The sequence below is a fragment of the Phoenix dactylifera genome, chromosome 16 (genome assembly GCF_051530095.1).
Source record: "Phoenix dactylifera cultivar Ajwa chromosome 16, Ajwa_hap1_PhDact_Kaust_v1.1, whole genome shotgun sequence".
Lineage (NCBI taxonomy): Eukaryota > Viridiplantae > Streptophyta > Magnoliopsida > Arecales > Arecaceae > Phoenix > Phoenix dactylifera.
In genome coordinates, this window is record NC_143205.1 from 12,055,119 (window position 1) to 12,079,148 (window position 24,030).

The 24,030-nt window shown below is 42.6% G+C and overlaps 2 protein-coding genes across 2 annotated transcripts; both read left to right on the forward strand.

Annotated features, from left to right (window-relative positions):
* Window positions 1-774: 774 nt before the first annotated feature.
* LOC103696932 (Zinc finger C-x8-C-x5-C-x3-H type family protein) lies at window positions 775-15,274 on the forward strand. The gene is made up of 4 exons (XM_017840549.5): window positions 775-1,176; window positions 13,554-13,763; window positions 13,872-13,996; window positions 14,081-15,274. The coding sequence occupies exons 1-4, from the start codon at window positions 1,117-1,119 to the stop codon at window positions 15,096-15,098; spliced, it is 1,413 nt and encodes a 470-aa protein (XP_017696038.2). The 5' UTR covers window positions 775-1,116; the 3' UTR covers window positions 15,099-15,274.
* A 5,428-nt stretch (window positions 15,275-20,702) lies between these two features.
* LOC148699738 (uncharacterized) lies at window positions 20,703-21,965 on the forward strand. The gene is made up of 2 exons (XM_088712319.2): window positions 20,703-20,882; window positions 20,964-21,965. The coding sequence occupies exons 1-2, from the start codon at window positions 20,703-20,705 to the stop codon at window positions 21,825-21,827; spliced, it is 1,044 nt and encodes a 347-aa protein (XP_088568445.1). The 3' UTR covers window positions 21,828-21,965.
* Window positions 21,966-24,030: the final 2,065 nt, after the last annotated feature.

Consider the following 24,030-nt stretch of genomic DNA (forward strand, 5'->3'; position numbering starts at 1 on the left):
GGAGCTACCTCGACGTGGTCGTGGAGGCGCCGGCGAGGTGCTCGTTGCTCGGGAGATGGCCGGGGAGGTGGTTCCGGGAGAATGCCGGCGACGAGAGGGAGAAGGGGAGAATGCCGGCGACGAGAGGGAGAAGGGGGAACGGGGGGGTTTTGGGCGAGGGAGAAGGGGGAGACGGAGGGGGTTTGGCCGCCGGCGAGGTGCTTGAGGTGCTTGAGGCGAAGTTTTTTGGGCGGAAGGGAGAAGCCGGCTGGAGTGGAGTTTTGGAGGGGAAGAGCGGGGTTGGGGGGGGGGGTTTGGGGGGTGTAGAGGGCAATTTAGGTGAGGGGGTGGGGAGGGTGAAGGGTAATTTAGGATTTTTTATTTTTTTAGGGGTGTCCTTAGCAAATGGGGGGGTGTAGAGAGTATTTAATTTTTTTTTTAATTTTTGGGGGGTGTCCTGAGCAATCGGGGGGGTGTATTTAGAACTACCCGGCCTTTTGGGAGATGTAGAAGAGGGCGTTCGGGGAAAAACCCCTAAAGTTTCAGTTAATTACGGGACATACCAACGCCGACAATTGGTTGCCGGTGGAGAAATTCAGGCCGTTCATGTTGAATCAGACAGCCAGCTTAGACCATCGGTAAAAAAAATAACACTAAAATACTTTTTGGAGCGCCATGGAAAAGCCACCGTTCCTTTGAAGATACACCATATTTTACTTGGCCTATGATTGGGCGCTCTCGTGGGCCTTGTCCCTAAAAAGATAAAAACGACCGCAGTTTAAAAATTTTTGGAAAACTTTAAATCCAAAATAAAATTAGAAACTCCAAAACCAGCAGCGAAATCCGGAGGCCTCCTCGTGCGCCACCCCTAGGGTCCCTCCCCCGCCCCCCTCCCTCTTCTTAAAATCCCTCTCCTCCCGTTCCCTTACTCTCTCCTCCCCCCTTCCTCTAGTCTGTGGGTTTCCCCTAATCCATGGATGCTTTTCGATGATTAGGGTTTTCTATGTAAGATCGCGGTGTTCTCGTTGTTATCCGTGTTAGGGTTGCCGTAGATCGATTGCCGATCGTAAATTTTTCCCTTTTTTTCCTCTCTGAAACGCGATTGCTTGTGTAAATCCGTATAACCAGATCGGCGGAATGGCGGGACCGAGGCAGTCGAAGAGGGTCTCTTGGGCCCCGGCCGTGAATTTGTGTCAGGTAATCCGACTTACGCAAACGGAATGCGAATCCTTCACTGTTTTTCAAGTTTATATTAGTATATGGAAGTCAGGTTTGATCCAGCCTAATGGATTTTCATGGTTTGGATTCATCAAAATGAATCCCCCCCCTTTTTTTAACAACCCATATCTAGATTGTCTGCTGTTGCTTTATTTGATTCCAGTGGCTAGATTTTTGTTATTTTCCTCTGTTGATGCTGTTATCTGGTTTTCCTTTGTGACCCCTATTCCCGTAGCCTTCTACTTCCTTTTTGCTTTTGATTTGGATTTTTTCGTATCGTATTTTTGGTAGTTAATTTATCTTTACCCGTTGTATTTTGATTAGCTTGTTTTGTGGCAAGGATGATAGTGTGGGGTTCCGTTTTTATTGATTCTGCCAATTAGTTCGAGGTGTGGTTTGAAGCCCTTGGGTTTCTTTGATTAAAATAAAGAATGATCTTCTGGAGTCGAATTCATTGGTTTACTCGATGACTGATGGGATATGCTTGTTTTGGAGATTTAAGGATGTCGGTTGCCCCATGTTTGGTACTTTGTGCCTGGCTTGCTTTGGTTTGTCCTTTTAGTTCTTTTTGTGGGGCCTTGTTTTGTTAATTTCCTCTTCTTCTTTCATTTTCTTTGAATCAGTTTCCTCGACTTATTCGGAGGGGGAAAATTCTTTGGTGTTATGATTAAAGAAAAACTAACTGTCAATTAAATAAATTTTAACATCAGACATATAAAAAACTCCTTGCTTCTGAGTGGTTATAAAAAACAGGCTACCACTTATGAATTAAGAGCTTAATGGTTGAGATTAATCAGTACAGTTAGTGGGGTATGGTTACCAGGAGTTGGATGGAATATTGGGATTCACAATGAATTGCATTCTTTTGCACTTGACATTCCACTAATGGAACTAATTCCTAGTAGATTAATTCACACACATTGGTTCAACATTTTTGGTTTTAATTCTCAAAAAACTTTTACTCATTGATAGAAGTGAATAATCAGCATGGGCAACCAAACTAATGATGTTTAAATTTTAAAATGAGATTTAATCACTCAAATGTACTGATTTTTCATTAATGTCATATTTTTAACAAAATCCAAATGCAGTTATATTATAGTAAAAGAAAAACAATACTGTGCGACGTGTAGATGAAAATAGTGCTGATGTTTTTGAACTTATAATGTATAATTAGTGATGATCAAGAGTGAGAAGTAAATAGAATATTGTAAACTGGTTGCTTTGCATACAAGACTTATGCTGTAAAATATGATGATATATGGGGTTAAGATGATGAATTTGGTTATAAAATTAATATCATATAAAAAATCTTATATTGAATGGTAATAATTCTTAATAGAAGCTGAAACTTCCAAGAATCTTGCAGCTCTCGAGGAAAAGGACCATCTCAAGTACTTTGAGGATGTGGATTTGTGTAATCTAAATATTGTCTTACTGGATGTATCTATTTATCTAGCTCAGAAGCAAGTGCCTTAGCCAGTTGGAGCTTTCTGTTAGTTCTGTTAATTTTTGATAACAATAAGTGCAAGAGATTTATCTTTTTGAGTGGATAATACAGGGTTTTTTTAAATTGTCTGCTTAATCAACTTTCAAGGTCTCGATTGAATCTTGTTGCATGCCAAATTGTATTTTAACATTCACATCTTAACTGGTCGAAAACAAAGAAGTAAATACAGTGCACATGAAAAAAATTTCCTTCTACGTAAATACTTTGAATCTCCAAAACTGTATCGGTTAATGAATTTTTGTAAAACCCTATGTGGTTTACTGGCATGTCACTGTGTAAATGTTATATGGAGCTGCGGGTGGCATATTTGGCAATTTGGAGTTGGACCCTGAAAATGTTTATAAGTAAGAAGCTGATATTTCTTCACAGTGAGATTTTTCTAAGTCTATCCAAAGGACATAAACAAGTGAATAAAAGGCAGTAGTATAGCTGCACCTTGAACGAGATGCAGTGCTCGTTATTTTGCTCATGTAATACTGCATTGAGAGTGGCAGCGCAGTTTAAGCATTCACAGTAGAACCAACATCATGATTCATGGATTTGCAGCTTCCTTACCTGTGAAAATCCACACAAGAAAAAAGAGAAGGTTCTATTCATCATTAATTATGGTGCAGCCTGCAATATTTAAGAAACTCGTTCGTTGAACCACATCATGGTATCAGTTCTACTAGTTTGTGACCACATAATGGAGATTATGCTTGGCATCAGAATCATCCTTATTCTAAACAACTAAGACTTGATGCCTGAAACGTGTTTGTGCTCTTTTTTTTTTTAAAAAAAAACATGGTAAATAATGTCATGTTGAGATATGTAATGATCAGAGAAGATAAATCTAATTTGCACCATGAGAAAGCTATGGCTGAAGTTCAGCTAATGACTTCAAAGAATCCATTCTCCACATGTTAAGGGTTTCGTCGGAAATACTGCAGCATTTGAATCTGCTCTAACAAAATGCAGGTTTGGAAATCTGAAATAAAAAAACATAATATAAAAGTTTTTACAGATCTATAAATATTTTGGGCTCCAAGAGAATCAATTTGCAAGATAACCATCAAGAGATTTAGTCACCTTAGCTGCTTTATGTATTTCCGGATTTAGGTCTTTTTTTTTCTGGGTCCCTTAATAAACCTCCATATCAACTCAGCAAGGCCTAATTTGGTTTTTGCTTTTTCCTCAAAAAGAAAAAAAACTGTTTGGAGGATTAACATGTGGAGAGGTTTTGTTTGTGTTCTGCTTCTGATGCTCAGTGGCATTGTTTATAAGGAGAGAAAAAAGGCAAAAAGTGGAAAGAAATGAAAGGCCTAAATCAGGAGGATTTTCTTACTAATCACGAGAAGTTCTTTCTGATTGATGGGTAAGCTCTGTTATTAAGTTAAATGAAGTTGGTAATTAATGGAGAAGAGCAATGGAAAGGCCTTTATGTGGATCATTGGGTCTTGATAATGAGATGAATAGTCTCAAAAATTTTACACAACTGATTATAAGTACAATTTTACTGGTACTTTGAATATATTCTAGCTATCAATCAAAGGATAGTATTTTGATGCAAAACCTTTATTTACATCTTAAATTTTTAATGTTTATCTCTTTCAAAAATTGCTTTTCATGGTCTCATAAAATAAGCGCATGAAGCAAGGTTCATTGTACTAGTGCATACCATCCTGTCTCGAGCATACTATACTGCAGCAATACCGAATCGAGACTCGATACAGGTGGTATAACGAGTCTCGGTACACCGAACCAACTTCCTCACCATGCATATCAACACTATATTAGCATAGTAATGGTACGGGTCCAGTACCGAGATTGCAAATCTTGACTTAAAGACATAAATTAGCAGTGTATTGCATTTATTGAAATCCGTGGAGAAATATCTGGACATAACTTGCAGTCAAAATGAAACTTCACAAATAGAAGAGTCTCCCCTCCCCAAGGATGTCCTGCTATATTGCAAGATTCTGCAGCAGTAGCTAAAACTATGCAAAGTGTTTTTTTTTTTTGTATACAAAAAAGATAACCTATCTTATTGCTATCTATGTGGTGCAATCTTATGAGTATTAGGAATTTTACCATGATACTATTATGTCATGGTGAAATCTATTAACTAATTTTTAGATCACATTGATGTTCTTTTTTTTGTCTTTTTATCCAACATTTGTTTTTTATTTCGAGAACTTCCTGAATAAATTCTAGACATGTGAAAAGTAGGAAAAATAAAGAAATTACCTTTGCAGATGCAAACCTGAGAACCCCTTTTTTCTCTATAGTTCAATATTACTTAAAAACATGGTTGTTGAAGGTTATAGGTGGTGCTTAGGACCTTAGGCATCTGTTATTTCTTTGCCACCTCATTAGTTGCTCAAAAGATGACATACATTTCATTTTACAGAGTGTTGTATAAAATATGAACAGTGGTGGGAATCAACAACTATATATTGAATTGCCAGCAGTTTTCTTAGCTCCATATACATGAAAGAGAAAATGAAGTGGGTGAAGATTAGCAGCGATAGATCACCATGCAAGTTTAGTTGTATAAGTCTTACATCTAATGCTTTTGCTCCACATTATATAGAGAGCAGCTGTTCATGCATGCAAAATTATCTTATCATTTGAAAAAAATCTAATGATATATAAATGGGAACAAGTGATGGAATAGGTTACTTGTGTGTTCCATTATGTGAAATTGCTGCACATCATTTCTTCCTTTGTCAGGCAACTGAAAACAAACTTGAATCTGGGTAATGACTCAAAAAATAAACAGCTTGTGATTTTCAAGATCTAACCCTTAGTGCTATATGTTTGGCAAACTTGACCAACATTTGTGATTTTGTAACATTAGTAGTACCGTGAAACATGTATAATGACAAGTAAGTTAATCTAAATACCTTTGTCATCTCTGTGGTGATAGCTGAAACATTTGTATGATAACTAAGTTCAAATTAGTTTATCTGTCCAAAAATATAGCCTGATGGTTCAATATTAGAATGGAGTTAAAGGCTATAGATAAGACATATGGCTCTCTCTGCAGATGATATGATGTGAGGTTTGAATGTTTGTTGTTGGACAATCAAGAATTATGGGCTTTGTGACACTTAAAGTAGGTTATGGAATTGATGATACAAGTGTTGAAGGATTCAAACAGAAGGAAATGTTCTTTAGATTTTGTGGAGGTCTGAACTTCAGATCAGGGCTGGTTTCATGATCTAAATGGTGGGTCCTCAGATTAAACTTTCTTCCTATCTAATGGAGAATAAAATAAGTGGAAAAAATATTTGTAAATTTTTTGCTTTAAACTGTTTATACAAGGTTAGTTTGTATGCTTGTTTTTGTGAGTGGCAAAACTGGCACTGGCTACAACCACCCTTTTGCAATCCTTTTGGACTATGACTAAATGTCCCTTTTTCTAAGTGGAAACTTAATACATGGGTCCCATCACGAAAAGTATGAAGAACTTGAGTATCCTTTTAAGTTCTTGCATTTTTCAGAATATATAAAAATTCCTACTTGTGAAATCCATATTATCTATAGTTAAATATGCAGAACTTCACTCAGCATAGCAGACAGCTACATCCATTCTTGATGGTATTAACTTGTTCTCTTTTATCTTCAAAATTTGTAGGAAGTTATAGCAGGTTCATCTTAGATCCCTTTTGATATTTGTCTGATTGGGCTATAGGTTTGACTGATCTTTACAATATTTCCTTCTACAATTTGGAACAGCTGAGTCATTTCAAACTTTGGGTAACAGGTTCTAATAATGTTCGTAATCGCAAGTAATCACCACGCTGCAGTATCATTGTGGATTGCTGGAGTGGTATTACAGATGATCGTGCTGTTAATAATTGGAAAGATTTTAAATAAAAGTTTGTACTAATATATGTAATTAGAATTTATTATAGATCTCTTAATGTGAAAGGAGTAGGTTTTCTTTTTCCTTTTTTTATTAATCATTAGGTTAATTTATTCGTGTGGCTACATGCCTATAATGAAAGTCAAAGTTCATTATTGGAAAGCTGTGTACTTTTCACTGGTACAATTTATTATATAGTTAAGTACATTTCATTAATTTATGAAGGTCAGGGACTTGAGAGAAAATTATAATTGACCATAGACCCAGCTATTATCTATTCTGATTTAAAACTTCACAAATTCCACATTTAGCAGTTATCTTCTAGTTTCAAAGAATTTAGGGGCTTTAGAAAATTGTAGCAATTTGAGGATTTTTTCCTCTAATGTTTTCTGGAAAGGACTTAACCATCCTGCAAAGGCATGAAGTAATGCTTAAGCAATCTCAACATCTAAAAGGTGCGACTTAATTAAAGTTACCAGAGCCTGTTGTGCTAAACATCCTTGTATCATTAATCTTTCATATTCAACTAAAGATATTCTAATATTAGATATATTTTTCCATGATTTTTTTGGAAATTTATTTTTTTGTAAAAGATTGGTGTTTTCACCTGAATATTAGATGTCTTCAAATCAATCTTTTAATTGTACTTATATTAGTTTTTTCCTTTTCAAATTGAACATTAAAATTTATGAAAATTTAAGATTTGTAAATTATAGATTCCCGTATTTTCTGACTAGTCTAGTTGAAACTGGGAGTCTTTCTTAAAAACTTTAGACAGTTAGGGGTGCAATGGAGGCTGATAGCCTATTAACTTGACCCAACCATTAGGAAATATCAAGTTTGGATTCTATCTGATTAGCTTATTATGTTGATCTTGTGTCTGAATTGATAATATGCATGCTTATTATGCATTCATAATGATTTTTATATATGTCAAGCAATACCCTTTAAATTTGTATTCAAAATGTCAATTTATTATAAATATCTTCTACTAGATTTAGATAAAATCCAAAGTTAACATACGACTTCGTATAAAAAGCAGTCATGTCATCAGTATTTATTATGTGGAAGTTACTCACAAAATGCAAACGAATTATAAAATATGAATATTCTTGTCTATTCTTAAACTTTTCCACTATTATAAGTAAGTTTATTTATGATGTAAAAAACATGGGGAAATGATAAAATAAAAGCAATTTTAGAATATATTTGAGATGTTGAACATCTGATAACAATTCAAAAACCAAATTAAAACTGCCAAGTATCTTGGACTTGAATATGAAATGGTAAAACTGGTTAGTTTGTTGGCTGGGGATATGGATCTTGCTGGATCTAACAAGAACTCCCATTTGCATCCCTAGGTCTGATTGAGCTTGCATCAATTCTTCTATGCATTCTTAAATCTATGCACATATTACTTATATGAGAAAACCTTTTTTTTGGGTTTTATAGATTATTATGATTTTCTGCGAAAGCTAAAGGGGGAAGTTCATAGCTTTTGCTTACAGCATATGTCTAGCTTCCTTTTATATGCATGTGCTCATGCTTCTAACCAATTTAAAGTGATCGTTAAGTAAACTCAAAAAATTTTGGAGCATGTTTCTTTGTTATGTTTCTTATCAGATTTATGCTTTTTCACTAAATGAAATATTGGTAGATACTAATTTTCTTATTTTTTAAGCACACTGCGTTAATTTACTTCATATGTTCTTTTAATTAATTTCAAGTTATCAAAATTCTTATTCATGTGTTTTTTTTTTGTTTGTCAATTGATAAAAGCAATTGCTCTAAACCAAATGAAGTGGGTGTTTAATAGTGGGAAATGCATGGTAATTTCATTAATATCACATGTGCTAGGAAGCCTCCTGCTTGAAGCAATGAGGGTTTTACATTGAACTACTGAACTAGTTACATATGACCAAGTGTTTGGGATTTGGTATGATTGGTGGCTTGTTAATAAAAGCTTAATGTAATGCCAGGGACTAATATGGCATTGGAGCTTCTTTTGTTTCCTGTGCCCCCTATGCTTCTTAGACTTCTTCTTCAGCTTAAAATTTATACTACTCAAAATACTCATTTGATGGTTAGCCAATCATTGCTAAATCTTTATAGGGAATCCGTAGCACTGACAAGGTAAAATAGGAGAATTTCCATGAAGTATACCATATTCTTCATAGGACATGCAACCTTTTCAAGATGAAACATAACCATGAAGCCATATCCCAACTAACCAAGGATAGCTCTAAAAGCTAATTCAAATCTTACTATTGGAAAGCCTGCTAAGTTCCATTTCACCAATGAATTAATTCTTTGTTAAAACTCTACTTTACAATTCTATGTAAATTAGGAATGCTAAATTTACAAGGTAACAGAAAGTTCCACGATGAAACTATTTTTATACTCCTCAAACAACTTAATCAGGCCTAGAGAAAAAAAGGGTTTTTTTGCATGGATGCCCTTCTAAAAATTCAAATTTGATGAATACCCTCTTAAAATTTATATTTATTTCTATACCCTCATAAAACATTGTTTTTGCACAAATGCCTCTAATATAACGGTTCTTCTGGCACCGTTAATAAAAACTATATTTATTTGAATTAAAAATTAAATAAAATTTTGAAATTACTTTTTGGTACTCCATCACGATCGCCTTATAAATGTTTTGTTTTGCACATCTATTTGTTAAGGGTATTTTAGTCATTTTAATTTGAAACCGTTAATTTTTTAATGGCGTTAGATGGTATGGGTACATATGCAAAAATGAGGATAAAAAAAAGGGTAGAATAACAAAACAAGTGTTTTACAAGGGTATACATACAAATATCAATTTTGGAAGGGTATTCATGCAAAATTCAATATTTAGGAGGATATTCATGCAAAAAACGCAAAAAAAAAATGCATGATATGCCAGAGACTTCACTTTCACATTAATTCTTTTCTGTATAAATACTTGTCTTGGATAAGAGAATTTATACTGCAATTTCCTTTAGTATTAGGTGATGAATTTCTATCCTTGGATGCCTTGCATTATCGATCAATCAATCACTTGATGATTTTTGCTCAACAGATCAAACTTTTCCTCCATGAATTGATGATGTAGGCATGTATTTGAAAGCCTGCATTCTTTTCTTGTGCCCATTTACTTATCTTGAATTTATTTCTCCGACATGATCTATAAAAGCCAAGATTTTGTGGAGGATGCTGTAAGTTTAGAATTGATTATCATCAATATTGATCAACTCTGCACTCAAGATACCTAATTGCTCTAGTAGATTATTGACATGATATAGGCATGTGTACAGTTGTATTTTTTTTTCCCCTTCCATTAAGTATCCAATCCATACTGTAAGTGTGATATTTCGCAGAACTTTGATACACATGGCACCAGTAGCAATATGGACTTGAACCCTGCTATCTTGAGCATCGGAAATATGAAATTTTCTTTCCAAGTCTGTCCAAATTCTTCCCATTGTCTTTTCTTTTTGTTGTTGTTTAGTTTTGAGAGCTTGAACGCCATGTTAAAAAAATCAGTGACAACTATAAAACATGGCTGCATGACATTTTAATGTAATCACTTTAATTTTTAAATATTTTAAATTAAATTATGTTTCTTGCTCTATGGAAATTAAAGAAAACACATCATAAGATTTACAACATGCTCTTCTAGGAGACATCTTGCTCTTCTTTTGGCAGATATCCTAAAGACATGGAAACATTTAGGAAACATCCAAAGGCATAGAGACTGTAGGGCCTCTGGATAATTAAGATATAGATGAATCTACTAATGACAATCAGTGACATCTACAGGGCAGTTCTATGTTTTCTTCTTTCATATCACCCAGGTCATCTAATGCCTACTTACGTTTTTTACCCTCTTCCATTGTCTGATGATCAAATTTAGGTCTAGCATCTGCTACAATCAGCAGAAGGCCAGGTGGATATGCTAGCTCTAGACTCAGTATGGCCACCTCATCCTTGCGATCCTAAAACATAGCTGTTGGGTACATATGTTTGTGGTGGTGTTTGGTGTCCAGGGTAATACTATAAAGTACATGCAATACATAAGATGGCGAATAACATGGTGCCACCAATATTTCTAGGCCTTGTGCAGTTTAGGAACTATATGTACAGTACCTAAATGTTAATTTGTAAATACAGTTGTCTTCGTGTAGTTTTTCCAACAAACTTTGTGCTCATTTATGTTGTTGAAGGTTGGATACAACTGTTTATTTCTGGTTTATGTGGTTATTACTTGTTTCTTTGCAATGCACATGTTAAGCAACAGACAACATAAATATCTAGGATGATTTATGATTCTAGATTTTAATAGATTAGTTAAAACTATGTTTAATTGTTCAAATTGTGTGCATGCACTATTATAAGGCTGGTAAAAATGATTTAATTGATAAATAATAAATTGAGGAAGCGAATTTCATTGTGCTGATGTGAGCCTTATAAAAGAAATTGCTTAGCTTTCGTTTTAGTATTTTCCAAGTGTTGGCACAATTTGGCCTGCTACATCGACTGTGTGCACACATTTATATCTTAAGATTTGCTTGCAATACGAGGAAATTGATGGTTTTAGATTCTACATGGTGTTGTAGGGTAGAGATATAATGTTCCAAGAGGCCCATTCTGAAAGTTGGTGCCACCAAAGAATGACACTTTTACTCCTATGAATTGCACCAGTTAGTTACGTTTGCATGGGGGGATGTTTCTCGGTCATCAAATTTGATGCATTTGATGTACCTTTTTTTCTGGCATTGAATGTTTCATATTTTCATGCAATAAATGCATTGGTTAATCCTGCATGTGAATCGGTCTAGTGCAATACATGTGGGATAGAAATATCATTTCTCATTAGGGGCAACATTTGGAGTTGGTCCAGTGGGAGCATTGCAACTCCCTGTCCCCTGCCAATACAGTGGCACACACACTGAGGAGTGAGCGAAGTAAAGCTAGAACCATTTTTCAGAAGTGTTTGACTCCAGCAACTTCCCAAGAAATCAGTAATTGCCTTACTTCAAATGAAAATTCACATATCCATACCATTGATCATGATCTCCAATATCTAAATTGCATAGAACTGAATGTTTTGAAGGCCTCTTATGCATTGTCCAGAGATGCAGTTTTACTAAACAATATGTGCACTCAAGAAATTGAATTTCTTGACATAGGCATGTATGGCGTGGGTGCTAAGCATCCAGAGTGTTTAAAAACTGTGACATGGGAACTCTTGTGCAATATAATTTGTAGAAATAAAAATGTATTACCTTAAAAAATATGTTAATCACTAGCATGAGTTGACAGTCAGTAACATTTTTTCAACAGAGAACTTATAAATAGGCTACAGGTTTGACGCTTCACCATAAGAGCCTAGACATTTTACTCCTATTTAGTTGGTAATATAGTTGAGAATTAAGTGCCAACAATTGCTATGATGTTTCTTAAATCCTCAAAAAAAAAAAAAGAAACATGCTAATGCTCACACTTCTCTGAGTAGGATGCTCCATTTTTTCCAATATTGTGTTGTCTTGTGTTGGCTTGGACCTGTGGAGTGGTATTGAAGGTGTTCCAATTTTTAAGAGTGATTAGGTTTATTCTGAATATTTTGTATGGTTTTGGTGCTACAATAGAGCAGAATTCAGATCTTTCTATTTTTTCATGACAAGAAATTGTCTACACTTTTGCTGATATGATTTTCCAGTATCTTTATGTAAAGCAACGAAGTTAACAGGTAAGCCTCCTGTTCTTTGGCATATTTGACATATGTATCCTTCCTCCATGGTAATAACTGTAGATAATTGTTAGTTCCTGTACTCTATGTGGTGATGTCTGATGCGCTCCTACTTGTGCTCAAGGAACAGTCATAAAATATTTTCATTTACAGGTTATGTTGATTCTTGACATGATGTATCTCATGATATGATTAATGGTTGGGCTCAAGGTAAGCCAAACCAATACCAGGGCCCGTATCGATTGGCGACCAGCATGGTACGGTACAGATCCGTACCGTATCATGTTGGGGGTTTTCAAGATGAAGACGAAGATGGCATATGGTTTGACCCGTACCATACCCGTGTAGGGGGCTTTTCAAGATGAAGACGAAGACGAAGACGGCATATGATTTACTAACTTCAATTCAAAATTCAAAAATAAAGAAAAGGGTTTGAAACCACTCTCCTCTGTTGCGATATGAAGACGATGGGAGAGAGAGGGGGGAGAGGGAGAAGGAGAGAGAGGGAGGAGGGGAGGGAAAGGGAGGGAGAGAGAGGGAGAAGAAGAAGGAGAAAGAGAGGGCTTGAGAGCCCTTGTTGTTAGGGATGGAGGATTCGAAACCCTAACCCTAACCTTGCGTGTGAGAGAGAGGGAGAAGGAGAGAGGGGGGAGGAGGGAGAGGCCGAGAAGCATTGTGGTCTGCGCATAGGGAGAGGCGAGGGTCGTGAATCGAGTGAATAGCCTCCAGATGTGGGCGCTTTATGCCCGAATTGAATGGATAGTTCGAACTTTGCCGGTAGCCAACCGGTCCAGTTCGGTATGCCCCGAACCGGCCGGTTCAGCACAGTTCGGTAGGGCTTGTTATGAACCCATTGTTCGTAGTTCCTTGGAAGTTTAGAGTTCAGTAGATGATGACTGCATACTGCGATTGTGATTATTTGACCTCATGTCGTGTATACATTTAGTATATCAGCGTGGACCTTAGACTTCTAACTTGTGTGTCTATTTTGTGTTTAGCTTCCATTGTGAGATCATATGGTGATTGGTTTATCTTATTTTCTCCAAAACATTCTTTTGCTTCTTCGGTCCTTTTGGGGTCAAGCCGCTTGAATTTGAAATGATCACCATTTCTCCTATCTAGATTTCATTTTCTTATTCCCTTTCTTGTTATTGTTCTTCTCCCTCATTCCTGTTGCTGATGCCATTGTTGTATCATTTGTGCAACTTAAATTGTAATGCTTAATAAGTTTATCACATAATTTGCCTTCTGTCGAATAGGTAAGATTATTTTTGTCAGAGGATGCCCCTTCTCAATCTGGATTGGGAGCTCAAGACCATCTGCAAGCAAAGGCTTCATGGCTCTTGCATGCTACCGGGATGGGCTCTGATGATTCCATACCCCCTGGTTTTGAAGCACGTCATCCCTCCTATCAGCACAAACCAGACATTTCACTAATTCCTCTGATCAAGTGGAAGTGCCCTTCCAGAGTAAGTTAATGTTCTTTGGATTTTTAAGTTATGGCTCTTCGATAGAGCCTGAAACTCATTCATTAGGTAATTGATAATTGGAATTAGAGCATCTTTCTCCTCTTGTAGATAGTATTGAATCCAGAATGGGTAGTGGTTGCTGGAGAGGAAAGTGAAGAGTTGGCTGTAGAGAATCGGAGACAACTGGGAGTGCTTGAAGCCATTTATCCACGCCTTTCTGTCATTCCTGCAACGTAAGCTGCCTTGTATTCTTGCAAGTTAAATCTTATGCATTCCCCCTACTTTTCTTAACAGAAGCTGATTCCATGTCTATTTAGGCCATTTGTTTCTTCCGAGGTCCAAAACTCATATTATGATGATTCCCAAACTCCTCTCATTCCCATAATTCCCATTGAAGATGAAGATACATCAGAGCAGCAATTAGAGACACCTATACCGATTGACGCATCTATCCAATTCCATCAGCCAGACATACAGAAGAAACTGGCGGACATTGGAACACCGCGTGTATTGCCTGCTCTCAGGCCTGCTATGGAGCAGTCACTGAAGAATGCAGTGCCCCAGGCTCCAACTCTGCCACCTGGTGAGACTCCAGCTATTGGGGCTGTACTCAGTGCAGAGCCTGATGTTGTGGCTGCTGCTGCTGCTGCTTTCACCGCTATCATGAAAAGCAGTGAAGAGGGAAGCCTGATTGACCCTGACCTTCTCATTACGATACTCAACAACCCCATCATGATGGAAAAGTTGGTGGCCGAGTATGGAGTTCCTAAACAAGCTCAGCTGCCTATGGCTTCTGTGTCAGCACCGCCATCTCTGCGAGCCCGATCAACTGCATCAGCTCCCCCGCTGCCACGTCCCCATGTCAACTTCACTACCCCCGTCCCTTTGTCAAACGAACGAACCCCACCAATGTATCCCATGCCAAATGTGGTGCCACCCCAAGCTTTAAATAGGCAGCCTTCGCCTGTTACTGCAATACCTGCAAACTTCTCTTCAGGTGCCCCTCCAGTGAAGGATATAAATTACTACAAGAGTTTGATCCAGCAGCATGGAGGGGAGAAGCAAGAAACTCTGGATCGGAATCCACTGCAGTGTGCTAGTTACAACAGTAATTTTCTGGGTGTGAATGGTTTGAACATAGTCAGACATGGCTCCATGCAAAAAGATGTAAAGCCCAAGATTCCAAAACCCTGTGCTTATTTTAACACCCCCAAAGGGTGCAAGCATGGAGCTAGCTGCTTATATCAGCATGATTCATCAATTTCGCGGCGGGTTGAGCAGCCAAGAGGATCAAAAAGAATCAAATTAGATAGAGGATTAGCTGGTGGAAACTAATGTGCTGTAACGTTTTTTTTCTTGGTTTTTTTCTTTATGTTCATTCATCTCTCATTACATATGATCTGTTGCTCCTTTCCAGTTTTTTGTAGCCTGTTTCAAATAGATAACTTTTTTCCCTGCAAAGAACAGAAAAAAGAAAAAAAAAATCAATGGGATTCCATGGTTGTCTAAAATCTGTGTGATTTGCTCTAATGAGTAGCAAAGTCCCATTCGCTTCTTTCTGCGACTAAAACAAGGATTGGTTCCAGCCATGACCAGATTTATGTTCTGACCTGCACAGAGGTTCAATTGTTCTAATAGGTTCTGATGCTTGCACGTAATGGTCACTTTTACCAATGCTACAACACCTGGTCATACCACTTTGGGATACCATTTGAAAGCTCGTATGGTAAAATACCAAGGTTTACACCACTGTAATTTTACATGTCCATTAAGAGGTTGACTTGCTAGCTTGTCAAAGGATTTTAGGCAGCTTCTTAACCAGGCTATTTCCATTTACACATTGCTTTCAGACTCAATTGACAACCTTTCAGCTGGAGGCAGCTGGTGGTAACTGGAGAGAGTGCGACTTCGCCAAACGCGCTTGCATGCGACCAACGTGGTCTCAAGTTAGGGAGCGAACCACCGTTCAAGTAGGATGCAGGCATGTTACCACAATTAAAAAAAGAAAAAAAAAGAAACCCTGTGAGTTGCAGTGCCGAAGCACCTGTTATGATTTTTAAAATCCATGAAGTTGGCAGCAATGCAAATGAAAAAAAAAAAGAAGAATAAAGAATAAACAAGGTTGTTGAGGATGACTATCAAAAGTATTTTTTTTTTTAAAAAAAAAACAATACTTCATTGCAGCATTTAGATTGAATGCATAGAATAACAATTGTGCCTGCCAAACAGTTCATAAACTTTTTTTTAAAAAAAAGGAATTATTGTCCTCCCTAAGTTTGCCAGAGATCGTGATCTATTTATTTTGTTGACCATTCAGAGTTACTGCTCAACGGTCAACCACATGCCGTAAGGATTGAATCTTGCAACTAAATAGTGATGGAAATCTCAGAAAGCAACTTGTTGCTTGTTGTCTCGAAGTGGCGTATAATAAAAGTGAACCGATCCCCAATGGAGTGAAAAGTAAGATTGTCACCTAGGACTGATACTTTGTATGCATGACTTTGGAAGCCATCAATTTTTTTTGCCCTTATTTTGTTGTAAAATGGAAGGCTTCAATCTTCAACTAGGAAGATCTTTCAGTAGGCCAACCGCATGGTCTCACTTGAGCTTCCAGTATCAGAGACTTTCTCTTGGATATCTGCAGCAAAACTCTAATTTAGAAGTCTAATGATGCAATGCTTTATCAAGATTGGCTAGTATAAGGCTCATATGAATATGAATATGCATCTACGTACTAGAAACAGATGCATGCAATGCATGGATGTCGAAGTCGGACGCAGATTTTGATTTTTTTTCTCAATCAAATTTTTCAAAAAATCTATATTGCTATACATGAAGTTTAAAAATGAGTCCTTTGGAATTAGAATCTATGAAGACATGTGGCATTGGGACTTTTTCGACTATATAACGCAATGAAGCCACGAACTAAAAATGTCCAGTTATATAGATTCTTCTACTTTTAAAAACATCTCTTGTACCAATGATAATTTCCCTTGCATGGGGTGCCATTAAGTTTACAATCCATGCTGACTCCAAGATCTAGACCAATCTGTCTTTCTCGAACCATGAGCACTATGCTGCACTAGAAGTTGGCACATGCAATGCATGTGGAGTGAGTAAATGGTCTCATGTTGGGACTGAAGTTAAGAACAAGTATCACAATCTCCAATGTGACTCTGATTTTCTTAATATTCTTCTTCTATTTTAAAATGAGGTATATATTTTGGTGATTAAATGATAGCTCTGATTCAAGATGGCAGTCATATTACTTCAAAATGACAGCCTAAAAATATCTAACCTATTTAAACTCATTTAACTTGATTTAACTCACCATAGATCAAATTAAATTATATATTTAATAAAATAATTAAATTTAAATTTAAATTTTTGACCTGCTTAATAACTAGAATGATTTTAAATTGACAAATTTAAATTTATTATGAAAAAAAAGTAACTTGGATTCAATCCATATATCTCAAAGTTAACATTTGCAACTCTCCATCAACTTCCATGACCAGCACATGCCAATAAAAGTTTTTAAAGAATTACTTAAAATGGCAATATAATCACACTCCAATTGCAATATATATATATATATATATATATATATATATATATATATATGAGATTAATAACTTACTTCCCGTTATGGTAGGTTATCAATCTAATCATTTTTTATTGGACAAAAAATACCGTTACTTTTTATAACTCTTAAGGATACTCTCTGTTATGGTAGGTTATCAATCTACTCATTTTTCATTGGACAAAAAATATCCTTATTTTTTATAACTCTTAAGGACATTTTATGTCTTTTTACAATTCCACATTAACTCATCCTCTCAATCCTCAATTAATACTCTCTCTCATATTATATATATATATATATATATATATATATGCATTTCCTTTCCAGCCAACATTCTTTGATAATCGGCCTTGGAGAGAAAAGGTGCATCCATAGGCTCTCATTGTAGATCTATCCAGATACCATTAGGAGGACAAGAAAGACATATTTCATATTTCCATGAAATCTAATTTATTTTCCTCCAAAGAAGGTGGGAAATTAGGAGTAAGAAGTGCAGCTCATAAGAAAATTTTTCAGATGTGCATGCACGCCTGGTTATAGTCTCTTTAGCAATTCCGAAGCACATTTAAAGTGCCTCAAAAGTCAAATTAAACAGAGTACCACTAAACATGATATATATATATAATTTCTGCAGGCCAGCTCAACTCTGATGGAGGGAGACTCGGCCACAGTGATTGAATTGATCTGGGGAGGCTCAACCGAGATCGGGTCGGACTTCGGTATCTATATATATATATATATATATATATATATATATATATATATGTATGTATGTATGTATGTATGTATAAGTATGTATGTATATATATATATATATATGTGTTGCTGGGGGTCCAAACCGAGAACGATTGGCACAGCGGTGTGAACGGGGTTCCCTTTGAATTGTTTTGGTTGCGCTCCACCTTCCGCCGGGAAACCTGCAAGCAAGTCTCGCACCACCACTGGGGTAGTGGGGGCCCTCCGACGATCAAGTTAGAGGGAATCGAAGGAGAAGGAGAGGTAGCAGGTAAGATGATGCTATGGAGAATCTTGCTCACCCTCCCCCTTCCCCCCCAGCCCCATATATATCAGGCTGGGGGGTTTTTCTGGGGATTGGTCATCGTGTGGCACGATGGGGTTGCCACTGACATGGCCGTTACAGGGCGTCGTGGGGCAGCGCCGGGTACGGCCATGGCAGGGCGTAGTGGAGCTCCGCTTCGTACGGTTGTTACAGGGGATCGTGGGGCAGCGCCGGATTCGGCCGTTGCAGGGAGTAGTGGAGCAGGGGGCTGCGGCGTGCCTCAGGAGAACAGTCTGTTGTTGTCAAGAGATTGCCGACCCGAGGTCGGATTGCTGGATCAAGGGGCAACCGACTCGGGGTCGGACTGCGGAGCCGAAGATATCCGACCCGAGGTCGGATTGCTGGATCAAGGGGCAGCCGACTCGGGGTCGGACTGCGGAGCCGAAGATATCCGACCCGAGGTCGGATTGCTGGATCAAGGGGCAGCCGACTCGGGGTCGGACTGCGGAGCCGAAGATATCCGACCCGAGGTCGGATTGCTGGATCAAGGGGCAGCCGTAGTCTTTCTGGGCGCGCGTGCCGGTCACGTGGGGCATGGTGGCTAAGTTCCCCCGTAACAGTAGCCCCCCACTTCCGAGCCTGGAACCAGGAGGGGAACGGGTGAAGGGAGTGATGCTTCGAGATTGCCGCCATCCCTCGGAAAGGCGCGCGCGCTCCGAGCTCCCCGCCCCTTTTTTTTTATGGCGTATGGCGGTTGTCGCTGATCTGGCGGTCTGCGGATTTCGGCGGACATCCTTCCTTAATGGCGTCGATTCGCCTTTGGGGCGAGAACGATCCTTCGGTAGCCAGGCGTCCTCTGGCGTCACCGAGGCGTCACCCGCCTTTCTGCCTATTTAACCGGGGGCCCTCCCCCGTCCGCCTTTCTCTTCACAGGCATCCTCGAGTTTCTCCCTTGTGCTGTTGCCGTTGCCGTCGGACTGTTCGTTCGCTCCTCCTTTGACGCTATCGGAGCCGTTCTTCCTTCCCTTCCGGTGAGTTGCCCCACTCTTCAATTTAGGGCTCTCCGTACTTTCTCCTTTCGTATTAGTGTACCCCAGTCGTTCCGGTCCCTTCTCCCCTCTTGACCCCGTCCTGACCGTAGATTCTCTGGCCGTTAGGGATGGACGAAGTAAGAGCGGACCGCATTCAGTCGGAGCTGGTCCCCGAAGACCTAGATAGGTTCGTGGCCCGGTACCACCTTCCCGAAGCCTGCAACGTTACGCTCCCGGGGCCTGAGGAGAGGATGTCCCATCCTCCTCCAGGGAAGGTCGCCATTAATGAGGACATCCTTCGGGCTGGGTTCCGCTTTCCCCCCTCGGACTTAGTCGTGCAGGTGCTTCGAGGTTTAAGAGTGGCGCCGACGCAACTGGTGCCGAACTCATGGCGTACCCTGACGGCCTTCCAGGTTCTCTGCCGCATGCACGAGGTTTCCGCCACCCTGAATGTCTTTTGGGAATGCTACGGCCTGAACGGCCACCCCCGGGACAGAGGGTGGTGGTGCTTTGCGGCGCGGCGAGGGTGCGGCCTCGTCAAGGAGGCTCCTTCCTCCATTCATGGCTGGAAGGAGCGTTTCTTTTTCATCGACGTAGATCCCTCTTGGGGAATCGGGACAACCTGGGAGACGCCGATGAAGTCCCCGATCGGCCTATCGAGGTTGTCAAGGGAGGAGTCCGATGGCGTCGCCTTTTGAGGGGGTTGGTTGCCGAGGGCCGGCTCCCCCCAGTGGCTCGCCTTATTTCCGAGGATGCCTTGGTGAACGTCGGTCTGAGCTCGGTCCCCGCCGACCGTGAGCCCGCCATCACTTCTTCTTTTTTAGCTCTTTTCTCCTCTTTTGTTTCTTCTTTCCATCAGTTTCTCAGTTTCTAACCATCTCGTTCTTTTTGCAGAAATCGACGACGTCATGCAGTCGGACAGGGCAATGGCTGTTAGTAGGGCGTCCCTACTGGAAGCGGTCCGGAGGAAAAAACGGACTTCTCCGAGCGAGGTCCCACCGGCGAAGAAGCCCCGCCAGCAGGCGACTCCGACGCCGACAGACGGGTCCGGGCCCACCGATCAGGGGGACGCCGCGGGCTCGGACCGACAGTTGACGCCGTATCGGCCCTCCGGTGATGAGACTACCGCTTTTCCGGAGGTGTCATCCGGGCGCGCCCGAGACGGCCGGGTCGGACGCGGTCGGTCCCCAGCCCGGCCTTCGACTCGGTCGGCCTCGGATGATACGAGGAGGGGCGCGCCGAGGCCTCGGCCGAGCGGGACCCTGTCGATTTCTGGCGCGGCCCCCGCCCCGAGCACGGTCGGCATGACTCTCCCTCAAGCAATGGGTAAGGGTAAGGCCGCAGAACCACCGTCCGGCTCCGGGGCGAAGTCGAGGTCGGCCTTCACTTTCGCCGGCGCCCGAAACCTCATCGAGACGGTGCTGCTGGAGGGTGACCGTAGGCAGGTCCGGCAGATGAGGATCCCTGAAGTCGGAGCTGCCAGCTGCGTCTGCCTCATGTCGGTGAGTGTTCTTTTGGTCGCTTTCGTCATTTATAGGCTCCATTGATCCCCGTCTGACGCTCTCATTTTTCCTGTCTCTTAGCTCGCCCAGTACATGATCCGTCTGGAGGAGAGCCACGAGGAACAGGCGAGGCTCCTGGCGAAGGCCGAGAGCCGACTGAAAGCTGTAGAGGAGGGAGGCCAGGCTGCGGCGGGGAGAACGACCAGGGACCTCGAGACGAGGCTCCAGGTGGCCGAAGAGCGGGCACTCGGCTTCGCCGCCCTCGAGAGGCAACTGTTGGAGGCTCAGGAGCAACTCAAGGTTGCCTCGGGTCTCGAAAGCGAGATCAGGAAGGCGGAGGAGCGAGCCGAAAAGCAGTCCCGGAAGGCTGCCGACTTTCGGGAGAGGTGGGAGAAGGCCCAGCAGTCGGCCGACAACGCCCGCAACCGAACCCGATCTCTTGAAGCCAAGATGGCCGAATTGGAGTCGGCCTTGGAGGGGACTCGTGCGAGCAACCAGGAGCTTCATTCGCGCCTGGAGGAGGCTGAGGCTGCTCGCATCGCTGCCGAGGCGAAGCACATGGAGGCTCGGGCCGATCTGCTGAGGGTCTCCTCCGAGGCGGACGAGTGGATTGTGGCGAAGGTCATGGAAGCGAAAGCTCAGATTACGGAGCGAGCGGAGGCGGCGCTGGCCGAGAAGAGCGCAGAAATCGGGCGTCAGGCGGTACAGGCCTATCGTCAGTCCGCCGAGTTCATCCGTGACATGTCGGATGCGGGGTCCGACTCCTTTGCCTTAGGCTTCGATGAAGGCCTGGCAAGGGTGTCCACTAAATACCCCGGAATTGACCTGAGTGGGGTCTCCCTCCTCGACTCCCCTCCGATGCCATTGCCTGCCGGTTCTCCAACCGTCTCCCTACCCTTCGCGGACGTGCTCGCCGTTCCCGATCCAGGGGTTCCTCCAAGCTGACCCTCTGTACTTTTTCTTTGTTCTTTTCTTTGTATGTTGGCGTTTTGCCATGTTGTATGGGTCTCGGCCCTGATGCAACGAAAGTTAATGCAAACAAAGTGTTTCCTCATTTCACTTTCGTCCTTCCTCTTTTTAACCCTTGGTAGCGTCTCGCCGACTCCTGACTCTTGAAGTTCCTCCGGCACTAGGCCAGGCATCCGAGGGTTAGGCCTCAGAAAATTCTTCCGGCGCTAGGCCAGGCATCCGAGGGTTAGGCCTCAGGAGATTCTTCCGGCGCTAGGCCAGGCATCCGAGGGTTAGGCCTCAGGAAATTCTTCCGGCGCTAGGCCAGGCATCCGAGGGTTAGGCCTCAGGAAATTCTTCCGGTGCTAGGCAGGCATCCGAGGGTTAGGCCTCAGGAAATTCTTCCGGCGCTAGGCCAGGCATCCGAGGGTTAGGCCTCAGGAAATTCTTCCGGCGCTAGGCCAGGCATCCGAGGGTTAGGCCTCAAGAAATTCTTCCGGCGCTAGGCCAGGCATCCGAGGGTTAGGCCTCAGGAAATTCTTCCGGCGCTGGGCCAGGCATCCGAGGGTTAGGTCTCAGGAAATTCTTCCGGCGCTGGGCCAGGCATCCGAGGGTTAGGTCTCAGGAAATTCTTCCGGCGCTAGGCCAGGCATCCGAGGGTTAGGCCTCAGGAAATTCTTCCGGCGCTAGGCCAGGCATCCGAGGGTTAGGCCTCAGGAAATTCTTCCGGCGCTAGGCCAGGCATCCGAGGGTTAGGCCTCAGGAAATTCCGCTTATTGGTCGGCCAAGGCTGGCGCAAGCCGAGGCGACCGGTCGGGGCTTCAGGCTAGTCTGCTCCCGGGATGATCATCGAGTTAGCCTGGCATCCGAGGGCCGAGCCTCGGGGAATTCCGCTCGTTGGTCGGCCAAGGCTGGCGCAAGCCGAGGCGACCGGTCGGGGCTTCAGGCTAGTCTGCTCCCGGGATGATCATCGGGTTAGCCTGGCATCCGAGGGCCGAGCCTCGGGGAATTCCGCTCGTTGGTCGGCCAAGGCTGGCGCAAGCCGAGGCGACCGGTCGGGGCTTCAGGCTAGTCTGCTCCCGGGATGATCATCGGGTTAGCCTGGCATCCGAGGGCCGAGCCTCGGGGAATTCCGCTCGTTGGTCGGCCAAGGGTGGCGCAAGCCGAGGCGACCGGTCGGGGCTTCAGGCTAGTCTGCTCCCGGGATGATCATCGGGTTAGCCTGGCATCCGAGGGCCGAGCCTCGGGGAATTCCGCTCGTTGGTCGGCCAAGGCTGGCGCAAGCCGAGGCGACCGGTCGGGGCTTCAGGCTAGTCTGCTCCCGGGATGATCATCGGGTTAGCCTGGCATCCGAGGGCCGAGCCTCGGAGAATTCCGCTCGTTGGTCGGCCAAGGCTGGCGCAAGCCGAGGCGACCGGTCGGGGCTTCAGGCTAGTCTGCTCCCGGGATGATCATCGGGTTAGCCTGGCATCCGAGGGCCGAGCCTCGGAGAATTCCGCTCGTTGGTCGGCCAAGGCTGGCGCAAGCCGAGGCGACCGGTCGGAGCTTCAAGCTAGTCTGCTCCCGGGATGATCATCGGGTTAGCCTGGCATCCGAGGGTCGAGCCTCGGGGAATTCCGCTCGTTGGTCGCGCGCCTATCACTTGCCGCTCGACGGGGTTTCTCCGTGGCCAGCTGCGATCGTATTTCTCCTCCTCTCGACGCGTCGCCTGGGGAACACCAGAAGGCTATTAAATGCTAATTGAGGCGTTACCTGGGAAATCGGATCAGCCAGTTGCTGCTTGCGAGGAGTGCCAGTTAAGCGGCCGCGATACGCGCGTTCTTCGAGGCGGATGCGGCCTGGGCGCGTGCGGAGATACGTGTGCCGTGGGATACACGTCGCCCGGAGTGTCCTGCATGAAGAATGCAATTAAGGAGAACGACGCTTAGGAGGTCGTGGGAGGATACGCCTCGAGGGCCGGAACGGCTTTGGATTCGATGCGCCCGCATTTATTGGAGCCACCCGCATCGGAACGACCGGGGGGCCACAGTTTGGCTATAAATATAAGTGCAGGTGCGGTGGAGCCTGCCAAGCCGGAGCTGTTCAGGTTGCCATGGATCGTGGACCTCCTCTCCGGTGCGTGGCTGGGAAGCCCCTGCCGGAAGAACGGGAGGTGCGCCCCTCGCGACTTCCGCCAACTAGCCGTTTCATCTGGGATCAA